This window comes from Phragmites australis, chromosome 11 (assembly GCF_958298935.1).
Source record: "Phragmites australis chromosome 11, lpPhrAust1.1, whole genome shotgun sequence".
Lineage (NCBI taxonomy): Eukaryota > Viridiplantae > Streptophyta > Magnoliopsida > Poales > Poaceae > Phragmites > Phragmites australis.
In genome coordinates this window covers 17,716,868-17,728,568 of record NC_084931.1, presented here as the reverse complement: position 1 = coordinate 17,728,568, position 11,701 = coordinate 17,716,868, and the positions used below count along the sequence as shown (strand labels likewise).

Here is an 11,701-nt window from a genome sequence, read left to right as displayed (position 1 = left end):
TGACATCCATCCTCATTTTTTCTTGATTTTGTTTAAAATAAAAATTTGAAACATAAACCCCACACACTTTATTTAGACCTTTTGCCTACACCATGGGCCATGACGTGACAAAAAGCTTACTTTTGAGAAATAAAGTCCATAGGGGTTCATTTTCAAACATTTATCTTAAGAATTCAATTTAAAAAAAAATAAAAAACACAACTTTTTCAAGGAAAAACATTTTTTAAAAGCGGGTGGAATATTTTTCCCGTTAGAATTTCATTCAATCCATTAATTCATTGGCTCAGGGCGCTTTCCCAAAACCCCCGCTCGCAGCAGGCCGCAGGCCCGCAGCCCACCTCCTAAACCCTAGCCGCCGACCCCTCCCTCCCCCGCCCCTCCGCTCCCCCCTTTTCCCTTGCGCCCCTTCGCCCGCCGGAGCTGCGGATCATTTGAATAGACGAGCGGGGAAGCATCTTCTAAACCCTCCCCTCCGCCCCCGACCCGTACTGAACCCTAGTCACCCTCCCGCACCGCCGTCCGGATCTCCTAGGCTCGCGCGGAGCGGGGATCCGTCCAGGCCTGGACTGATTCCTCGAGGTGGTAAGGAACCCTAACCCTGCTTTTTTGCTCGGATTAGTCGCTCGTTTTGTTCCGCTGGATCTTGGCTTCGCTGCGAGCCCTCGAGTTGGGGTGCCTTTTTCTGTCGAATCCGTCCAGCTCGCTGCGGATTTGCTTGCTCGCCGCGTGCGTCGTGGAGAGCCAGTAGCAGTTCGATATTTTCCATTTTCTTTTTGGGGTTCAACTGAACCCCTGCGCCTCGTGTTGAGCCCACCCCGTGGCCTGTCTCCAGTCCGAATATGTTTATGTTCTGCTCTGCCTGCCGTAGCGGCGTGTTGAGTTCTAGGTATGGCTTTACTTTTTAGCATGGTGATTATTTTTTCTTACGGTTTGGTAAATAGGTTTAGGGCTTGTTTGCCCTGATCTTTGAGTTCTTTGCATTGAGGCACCAATCCAAACATTTCTGCGATACACCATCCAATTTGTTTAGATGCGCCCGTCGTTGTAACAGTTCTCTCGCGGCACTGTTTGCTATTGCTAATGTAGCCCGTTCATCCATCCATTGATCTGGTTTGGTTTGTCAGTGTGCGCATGATCTCAATCAGATCCTGTGCCACCCCTGGGTGCGTCAGCCTTAGCGGCTAACTTCATGTCAGGCCAGCCTGATTTGTCCTGTGCATTTTAACTGCGACACATATTGTGTTACATATGTGCTTAGTGACAGTGTTTTTGTCTTACTGCAAACTCTGGTTGTCTCCTTGCTTATTGTGGCCAGCCTGTAGTTGCTCACATGATCATGTTGTGACTAACTTAGCTGGATCAGTGTATTCATACAATGTAGCATAGATATATATCTTTGTCTGTTGATTGATACAAATTACTTTGGCTTGTTCAAGATGCTGATGCTGTTAGTATAATGACCTATTCATCCTACAACATTGTTGCTGTGTAATTTCTTCATCGCTTGTAGGTACCATGTTCCATAGTGTTCCTCTTTTGGTTATACGATATTTGGGGTTTTACTTTTGTTTCATGTTTTCTGGTCATGTAATGCGCAGCTTATCATGAATATCTAGTTGCTAAAAAAAAAAAAAATCAAATTATTGTCAAATTGGTAGCTTATTAAACTGTTTAACCGAGAAGCTCAGATTGCTCATATGGCTAAACAATCTCTACATAGCAAATGGTTGACTAGCTTATGAGTATTTCTAATAGTGGTGAAAATTGTCACATAATAGTACAGTGAAATACGCTAAATGACTTGTTTAGCTAATATCAAAGGTGTCAACAATGTTGTTTTGAATGCAAGAGCTTTAAGCTAGGTTGAACTTGCTCAGTGATGCTTAGGAGTCTGGAGTGCCGGTGGATTTTGTTGTTTGTTAATTGTCTGTGATTCCTTGCTGAGCTTTAAGCTAGGTTGAACTTGCTCAGTGATGCTTAGGAGTCTGGAGTGCCGGTGGATTTTGTTGTTTGTTAATTGTCTGTGATTCCTTGCTGACTGCCAAAATCTGTTCCTTTTGATGTAGGATAGGACATTTGATACAGCCATGGATATCACTCAGATTCTGCTAGCAGCTCAATCTCCGGATGCTAACCTTCGGACAGTAGCAGAAGGCAACCTCACGCAGTTCCAGGAGCAGAATCTACCTAACTTCCTCCTTTCCTTATCAGTAGAGCTCTCGAATGATGAAAAACCTCCAGAGTCCAGAAGGCTTGCTGGTATTATCCTTAAGAATTCATTGGATGCAAAGGATTCTGCCAAAAAGGAGCTACTGACTCAACAATGGGTCATTGTGGATCCATCTATCAAATTGAAGATCAAGGAGTCATTGCTCATAACACTAGGATCTTCGGTGCATGATGCAAGGCATACCTCATCACAAGTCATTGCTAAGGTTGCATCCATTGAGATACCACGCCAAGAATGGCAAGACCTCATTGCCAAATTACTGGGGAACATGACATCGCCGGGTGCATCTGCTCCTTTGAAGCAAGCAACGCTAGAGGCATTGGGGTATGTCTGTGAGGAGATTTCTCCGCAGCACTTGGAGCAGGATCAAGTGAATGCTGTTCTTACTGCTGTGGTCCAGGGAATGAACCATACAGAGCTCAGCCCTGAAGTTCGTCTTGCAGCAGTTAAAGCCCTGTATAATGCTCTTGACTTTGCTGAGAGTAACTTCGCAAATGAAATGGAGAGAAATTATATAATGAAGGTGGTTTGTGATACTGCAGTGTCCAAAGAAGTGGAGATCAGACAGGCCGCCTTTGAATGCCTTGTTGCAATTGCATCCACATATTATGCACACTTAGATCCTTATATGCAAACCATATTCAACCTGACAGCTAATGCTGTGAAAGGAGATGAGGAACCGGTTGCACTTCAGGCTATCGAGTTCTGGAGCGCTATTTGTGATGAAGAGATTCAACTCCAAGATGAATATGAAGGATCTGACGATGGTAACTCTACTGTACATTTTCGCTTTATTGAAAAGGCCCTCTCTTCTCTTGTTCCGATGCTGCTAGAAACTCTGTTGAAGCAAGAGGAAGATCAAGATCAGGATGATAATGTATGGAACATTTCCATGAGTGGTGGGACGTGCCTTGGACTCATTGCCAGAACTGTTGGTGATGCAATTGTCCCTCTTGTGATGCCGTTTGTTGAGGTCAACATCACAAAGCCTGATTGGCATTGTCGTGAGGCAGCTACCTTTGCATTTGGTTCTATCCTTGAAGGCCCCTCTGTTGAAAAACTTGCTCCGCTGGTCCAGGCTGGTCTTGATTTCTTGCTTAATACAATGAATGATCCAAACAGCCAGGTCAAAGATACTACCGCATGGACTCTTGGGAGGGTATTTGAGCTCTTGCATTCTCCAGGCAGTGCAAATCCAATTATAAATAATGCAAACCTTCCTCGTATCATGACTGTGTTGCTTGAGAGTAGTAAAGATGTTCCAAATGTGGCTGAGAAAGTCTGTGGAGCTATTTATTTTCTTGCCCAAGGTTATGAAGATGCACAGTCCATATCTTCTGTGCTCACACCTTTTCTCCCGAATGCCATTGCTGCTCTTCTTTCTGCTGCGGATCGTGCTGATACAACCCATTTCAGGTTACGTGCTTCTGCTTATGAAGCACTGAATGAGATTGTGAGAGCCAGCAACATACCTGAAACTTCAGTCATTATAGGCCAGTTATTGCAGGAGATCATGAGACGATTGAACCTTACATTTGATCTCCATATACTTTCTTCTGGTGACAAGGAGAAGCAAAGTGATCTGCAGGCTTTGCTGTGCGGTGTACTGCAGGTCATCATCCAGAAACTGAGCAGCACAGATGCAATGCCCATAATTGCCCAGACTGCTGATCAGTTGATGTTCCTGTTTCTGCGTGTCTTTGCTTGCCACAGTTCCACTGTACATGAAGAAGCAATGCTTGCAATTGGTGCTCTTGCATATGCTACTGGCCAAGATTTTGTGAAATACATGCCTGACTTCTTCACATACCTGGAAGCTGGCTTGCAGAACTATGAAGAGTACCAAGTGTGCTCCATCTCTGTAGGGGTGGTGGGTGATATTTGCCGTGCCTTGGAAGATAAAGTTTTGCCCTTCTGTGATCGGATAATGACCGTTCTTCTCAAGGACCTCTCAAACTCTATGCTCAATCGCTCTGTGAAGCCTCCAATTTTCTCATGCTTTGGAGACATTGCTCTTGCTATTGGTGAGAATTTTGAGAAATACCTGCCATATGCTATGCCGATGCTTCAAGGAGCTGCAGGACTCCTCGGTACTCTTGATCAAAGTGATGATGATATGGTTGATTATGGTAACCAGCTCAGACGGGGTATTTTTGAGGCCTACTCTGGTATACTTCAGGGTATAAAGGGCCCTAAAGCTCAGCTGATGGTATCTTATGCAACCCTTCTACTGCAGTTCACTGAAGCTGTCTTCAAAGATAGGAGCAGGTGCACTTTATTTGCATTGCATTTTTTGTTCTATTATTGTTTGTTACCTGTTTCTTACTGTTATATGTATATATCTATGCCATCAGGGATGAGAGTGTGACAAAGGCTGCAGTTGCTGTCCTTGGGGATCTTGCGGACACCCTTGGTCCAAGCTCAAAGGATCTGTTCAAGAGCAACCTCTTCCATGTTGAGTTCTTGAGGGAGTGCCTTGACTTGGATGATGAAGTTAGGGAGACTGCATCATGGGCCCAGGGAATGATAAACCAAGCACTGGCTTCGTAATGTGAGATGAACTTTATTTTGTCAATTATGGGAGGTTTCTTTTGTGGCTGTGCCAAGTCCATTTGCCACAGGTGAACGAAAGGATACCAATATATATTTAGCGTCAGTCTTAGGATCTCTGTCGTAGGTATTTGTGCTTTGTTGTCAGTCTGTCGAGCCGTTGTGCGTCACATTAGACCGGGTGGATCCTGGTTATGAATGTCTTGAACAGAACTTGTTCATTTATCCTATTGCCCGTATTATTTGATGCGGCTGGCGTTCCTGGCATTACGATCTTTACCACAGTGGTGCTGTCCATGGATTAATTTATTTCGTGACTTGGATTTCACTTGCCTATCCATGGTTCCCTTGCCTGTGCTCAGGATAGATTGTTGTAGCAAGTAGTTGGATCATATTCTCTTACCATAAAAATGATTCTCGTTTTTTTAATGACCGATAGGTTAAATTTTGAGAGAAGGTATCATGTTATGTTGCCGTGCAATGTTCTTGTCATCTGCCTTTGTCCCAGATTAATCCATGTCAGCATAACCGATTGGTCATGTTGCATTAAAAATTTACTTGCGATTCAATTCGAATTTGCATCGTATACCCCTTGTACCAATGCAAAATCTGTACTCAGGCAGGTTTGTTCTGAAATGTGGAAACCTATATGTAAGACCTTTTATGTCACCATCTTTAGTACCTCACAAGTAGCAGTTCGACTTCAACCGACCTCTGCTCTGGCTACACACTGCAGTACCTTTTGTGCATATGTACAGAAGGATACAAGCTTCAATGAACACAAACTGAAACTAAAAAAAAAACTGTACTCTTTACTAAACAGCTCTTCAGTTCCTTTTTGTTCTGGATTTACAAGGATTTGGATCGAAATCCTTGTAAGCATGACCATGTCCATCTTCAGTTGACCTCTGTGGAGATGATCTCAAGCTCCGCCCACCACAGCGGCGACACCTTGGGGGTGGCCGCGTCTGGCGGCATGGCAGTGATCTCCCTCAGCTGCCTCGTGACCTCCGTCATCGTCAGCCGCCGCCTCGGCTCCCGGTCGGTGCAGCCCCTGATGACACCGTCCAGCCTGTCCACGGTGGCGGCATGGAAGGACCTCCTCAGGCTGGGGTCCATCACGTCCCTGAGCTGCCTCTCCCCTCTCAGGTAGCTCGCCGCCCAGCTCTCCAGGAGGCCTCCCTCCGACGCCGTGAACCGGCCGGTCATGGTCTCCAGCAGCACCATTCCATAGCTGTACACGACGCTCTCCTTGTCCGACAGCGTCGGGTACAGGCTCGCGATCCCGGCCTGCTCCTCCCGGGGCTCGTCGCAGAAGAAGACGTCGGAGATCTTGGCCGCGAAGTCGTCGGTCAGGCAGATCGTCGATGTGTCCAGCGTCCTCAGGATCTCCGGGGGGCTCAGCTGGTGCATGTGCTCCAGGCAGTAGGCGACTCCGACCGCCACCCGCAGGCGCGTCGGCCAGTCCAGGTGACCGTCTTCTCTGACTGCAGAGACCATGAATATCAGTGAAATCACTGTTTCTTGTCATGCTATAAGTCCTGGAAAAATTTCATGCACGTGAAATTTTAATGTTTTTATGCTGCTTCATTACCGTGGAGATGCTCAAAGAGAGAGCCGTTTGGAGCGTACTCGAACACCATCATCCTTGTGAACGGTTGCTCTTCCTGGCAGTAGCCCAGCAGGTTCACAAAATTCTTGTGGTTAACTCGGGACAAGCTCGTTATCTGAAACAAAAGAGTGACCATTAGCAGGAAAAGCTTGTATTAGCATCCAATGCTTTGAAAGTGAACTGTTCAGTTTCATAATAGCAGCCATTACCTTCTTCCTGAACCGTGTTTCGCAGTGCTTGGACCATTCTTTCGCAGAGTTCTTCGTCGTCGACACCACCGCGATCTCGACGCCGGTTGACAGTGTCCCCTTGTACACCATGTAATCCGACAAGGAGCCGATGACGTTGCTGAAATCCTCGCAGGCGAGCTCAAGCTCCGATCTCTTCAGCGAGGGCACACCTGCAAGAGCAGACATCTTTCAAGCATTTCCAAGAGTCTGTATATATGAACTGCAGATGTCAGAGGAGATTGTGGTTAGGGTGGTGTCAGAGACGAGGTGCACCTGTGACAAATGCTTTCTGCAGCTGCCCGCTAAGGCCGGTGGACCACGGCCTGACGGTGACCACCTTGTTGAACCGGTAGCACAGGACGAACAGCGCCATCGACACGGCCGCAACAAGGGAGGCCCCTGCCGCAGCAATGGCATAGATAGGCCTGGAAATACCAGAGTGCCTCGCTTCAGGCGCAACACCGGCCACCACCGGACTACTACCGACGTTGGCTGGTACCGCCCCAGGCTGTGGGGGCAATGCAATGCCGTGTGCAGGATTTCTAGCATGCCGAGGCAGCGGCAGAGGCTTTGTGCCCACTGGTGAAGGTGCAGGAGCATGCAATGGAGGAAAGCTCATCGGCGGCGTAAGCTTCGGTGTCCATGGCCACTGTGGCCACTGTGGATACGGCGTCTGCTGGTTCGGCGTCAACGTCGACGGCGGAGGAAAGGAATTCCCCTCAGGATAGTTGGTGAAGCCTGGCCATCCTGCTTTGTTGCCGAAATGCCCGGACCAGTATTTGTTCTGCTCTTGTAGAAATTTCCTGGTATGGTCACCATGGATAATCCTGACAATGATTGAATGGAGATAAACAGTGTGAGCAGAAGACGTGAAAAACAATTGGACAAGAGATGTACCATCTGGGGCTGCTTGGTGGTTCAGCTGTCTATTTCTGACAGCCATGGCATTATTCCAAGCTCAACTTGTTGTATCTACAATTTGTTCAATGCAATGTAGGAAGATAGGTGTGCCAAATATTTGTGGACAATTTTAGGTGATCTGCATGTATATTTTTTTGCTGTTTTCAAGTGAAAAGTGGATACTTGTTACTGAAGACATGAAAATGTAAATATAATATTAGTGCCTTTTTCAAGATTACATCGCTTGGCAGCCTATCAAAAAAAGAAGAAGAAAATATTACATTGGCAGAAAACCACCAGGGCCTATGATAATCTGCCGCAATGACAATAAATGTTCAGTACAATCCTGAACATTTTTCGAGGCAAACAATCCTAAACACGAAATAGACCAGGAAAACACTGGTCACTCACGGGTGAGGCATGCTACCAGTTCAGAGATCTCACCGAGCTGCGGAGCCGGAGCGCATATCTTCCTCCCGGTTCATAGTTCCTGCAGCCAAGTAGTAGTAACCAAATGTCATAACACTATCTCTCTCGTAAGATGGAACACAAGGAGTAATTCCATCAAAGATTCTTGCCCAGTTCCGTGACCCAGATTGCAGCAGTTCACATACACAGAAAAGAACAGAGACACACGCTCTCGCATACCTTGTTCGGCTTTGGCATGGTAGCAGCTGCCATGGTCAGTGAGCAAGGAGAGCAGAACCAGCGGCACAACCACCACCCCGGGCCGCCGCAGCTTCTCCATGGACACAGATGAGGTTACGCTAGGTCGTAGCACACTTACCAAGGGAGGTCACAGGACCCTTGCGAGGAGAGGAGACTTGGGCAGCCTAGCGTGATAGTCGTGGAGGTAGCAATGGCAGGGGAGGGACAGATATGAGGAAAAGACTCGGGTCTCGTACTTAGGAGAGAGTTGCAGAGGAGTCCGGGAAGCTAGAGTGAGGAGTGAGAAGAGGAGGGATGGCCACGCGGAGGGACTAGAGACGACGATGAGTTGGGTTGGCCGGTTGGGTGTGACCACCATCCGTGCACAGAGCCACACCGCCCACGGCACCGCAATTAATTCCACTTGGCTCGATCTCGATGCTGATTTATGTATGACACTCCCGAAGCAAGGCTTCTTCGAAAGGAGTTACTCTGTACACATAACTATCACTGTAGCTGATTTCTTAGATCATCCTAATACATACTCTAAAATTTTATCCTCTATAACGTTATTATAGTATTCCATAATACTATTACAGTATCTTTTATTTTTTCCATCTCCAATAACTACTGTATTTCTTACCCTCTATTACTCTTCTTCTCCTCTTGGACCCACAAGCATACTCTATAAACAGTGATAGAGGTCACCTTTTCTGGCCGCAAAAATACCGCCATCCTCTCCTCACTGGCTTTCTTCTTGATCACTGTAGAGACTAAAGCCGATCCTGTTGGAGCCAGATACAGATAAGAGAAGAAAGTAAACGTATGGCACAGTGATGCGGTCACCTTTTTGCCGACTCTGCTGAAGCTGGCTTTAGCATTTTATGGAACTAGCTTAGTGTCGCCCAGCAATTTTTGATTGGTGTTAGTGGTTAATGGAATCCATTTCCATTTTAAAAAGAAACTACCATGGTGGCGGTGGTGACATTTTGGGCATTGCACAAAATGTACTTCCTACTGAAATAAATAGAGTTAAATTAGAAAGTCGGAAACTATTTTGGACATGGACTAACGTGTGTTATTCTGCCGTGTCCAATCCAAATTCGTAATGGTTTGCTGTTTATATCTTAAGTCATTAGTAGATTGACTATATATCTAATTTATGTCCACTAGATTTGCTTTGGCATTCATAGATCTTTTTTTAGTCTAAAACTGGCATAAACACATTGACATTTGATTGCACAGAACCAGAGCAAGAAGACTGAAATTTACACTAGAGAGGTGAAATTGATAGTCCCAATATAAAGATGTGAATAGCCAAGTTTCATAGATGGTTCCTAAGTGATCAAAGCATAAGGAGACTGAGTCGTCTTCCTTTATCTCAAGTGGTGAGGAGGAGCGGGGTCACATTCTCCTCGTAGATATACTAATAATATTCGTTTTCCCTCTAATAAAGTTACAGCTTGCTCGAGTTTCCTATGATGGCTGCGGTGATGTGACAATCATGTAGGTTGGGTTCCTCTTCTTCGACAAATTGTATGGGAGTTTAGCTTTTATCCATCTCACTACAGGGCATGAACCATGGATTTTGTTTCTGGGTGAAATCCTAGGATGGTGGTGGTGCACCTTTTGATCCTTTACCTCTTCAATCGAGGACATTGTCTATGTTCGTTCAGAGTCTTAGATGCGTCTCAGCAGTGGATTCGAGGCATTGGCTTGCAGCTATCCAAAGTTGGAGTTCCTCGTCAAAGTTGTTACATGGTTTTTGGTTTTGACAATCTACTTCATTGAGCTGGTGGGGGAGGGGGATGTTAAGAATGGCAGTTTATTGGAAGTGAAGAAGAGAACCCAGTTGCATCATCTTTGGTAACTCTTTATTTCTTAGGGACTTCTGTATATAATATGGGGATGTATTTTTTTCATTTTTAATATAATACCAGCCCTAACTGCAAAAAAAAAAGTATAAGGAGACCGAGTCATTGTATTTACTAATGTGATGGAGATGATTTAGAAATATAAAAAAAACTATAATGAGACCGAGTCATTGCATTTACTAACGTGACGGGTACGGTTTAGAAAGATATAGTCACGACTATTCTCAAAATTATGTTTTTTTCACTAAAAAGGTCCACACTCCTCAGTCACGTAGGTGGTGAACAACGCCTCCGAGAGTGAACACTAAGGATCGAACCTGAGTCGCCAACCTAAGAGGTGTCTTGAGAAACCATCTTGGCTCACCACCTCTCTCTATTCTCAAAATTATGTAAGACTAAAAAGCAAGTACTGCTGACTTACTAAAAAGATGTAAGAAAAAAAACAGCCACAATTCCCCACAAGACTTTGTTTTATAGCACACAATTTTCAACTCGCAATTAAATCCTTGAAAATGTGGCATATAAAACAAAAATCCAAGGCTCCTGTGAAATTCTCGCGTTCTAAATTGGGACTGTTGCATGTTCTCGAAGGTTTGTACAATTTATCTATTCGATCGTCTTCTCAAATCGTTGGCACTTAGGAACTGACGGAGATTTCCTCTTTCCCCTTGCAATATATGTGGCTCGACTCGAACGGGTCCAATTTATTTCCAAGGGTTAGCTGTCTAGTCACTAACCGCATTTCATATGCCACGTTGTTGTTTTATGACTCGCATTCTTGTCGAGACTTAACAAAAATGATCTGATATCCGATTAGAGCAAAATGCATTGATATAAAATATTACTATACATTTGGAGTAGTCGTTACTCAACAATCTCAACTCTCAAGGCATGATCAACGGGCTGCCTAGGTACCCTCTTTGCTCGAGCTAAGGGTTGACCCGAGATGCGAGAAAGAGGTATGCGATAAGCATTAATTTTCAACAACTAGTAATGCCAAGTGCTTTTGTAGTTTGAGATGTCAGTTGGACCTAACGGGTAGTTCTGGCCAGGTCACTACTTTGCTTATTTACTTTCTCATCTTAAATAGGTGCAAGTGTTGTCGGAGTTCCAGACATGAGCCTAAACTCAAAATCTGTGTTGTAATAAGGAAGAATGGCCCCTCTCTTATCCCTCGGCCAGTTTCATATTGCTGCTATGTGAGAAACAGTAACATCTTAAGAGAAGAGTTAAATTAGAACACTTAGAAATCTAAAATAAATTAGTTTTAAAAACTTTATAAGATAAATTTATTTTAATTTTTATCTAAATGTGCTCTTGATTTATCTAGTATATTTACTCTATTGCTAAAAAAAATTATAACCTACTCTAGCAAGATAAATTATAATTATGTAAATACGAAAACATAAATAAGGTAGTGAGACAAACTCGGCATAAGAGATTTTTATCTCGTGGTATCGATGGTATGAATATCACCTCTAATCCACGTTGAAGCTCCATAAAAGATATGCTCCGGGTTGCCAAATCTCTTTCGGTCATGGTTTTTGAGCTACCAAGTCACAAAGACAAGGTCTTAAGCACGATGAAATACGAAACCATCAAGACAAGGTCTCACAACTAGTCTCTCTTCCGGTCACTTGCAGCCATGATCACTTCG

General features: G+C 44.8%; 2 protein-coding genes across 5 annotated transcripts; one reads left to right on the top strand and one right to left on the bottom strand.

Annotated features, from left to right (window-relative positions):
* The first annotated feature begins 330 nt into the window (after window positions 1-330).
* On the top strand, window positions 331-5,027 carry LOC133883840 (importin subunit beta-1-like). 4 transcript variants are annotated; one of them, XM_062323225.1, is made up of 3 exons: window positions 331-579; window positions 2,072-4,498; window positions 4,585-5,027. In XM_062323225.1, the coding sequence occupies exons 2-3, from the start codon at window positions 2,088-2,090 to the stop codon at window positions 4,778-4,780; spliced, it is 2,607 nt and encodes an 868-aa protein (XP_062179209.1). In that variant the 5' UTR covers window positions 331-579; window positions 2,072-2,087; the 3' UTR covers window positions 4,781-5,027. The 4 variants fall into 4 exon arrangements, with proteins under 4 accessions (XP_062179209.1, XP_062179208.1, XP_062179207.1 ...); XM_062323224.1 differs by having other exon boundaries at window positions 2,067-4,498; XM_062323223.1 differs by having other exon boundaries at window positions 331-582.
* A 391-nt stretch (window positions 5,028-5,418) lies between these two features.
* LOC133883841 (inactive receptor-like serine/threonine-protein kinase At2g40270) lies at window positions 5,419-8,579 on the bottom strand. Its single transcript, XM_062323226.1, has 6 exons — window positions 8,171-8,579; window positions 7,967-8,012; window positions 6,896-7,449; window positions 6,602-6,792; window positions 6,375-6,507; window positions 5,419-6,267 (listed from the first exon to the last, which is right to left on the bottom strand). The coding sequence occupies exons 1-6, from the start codon at window positions 8,268-8,270 to the stop codon at window positions 5,678-5,680; spliced, it is 1,614 nt and encodes a 537-aa protein (XP_062179210.1). The 5' UTR covers window positions 8,271-8,579; the 3' UTR covers window positions 5,419-5,677.
* Window positions 8,580-11,701: the final 3,122 nt, after the last annotated feature.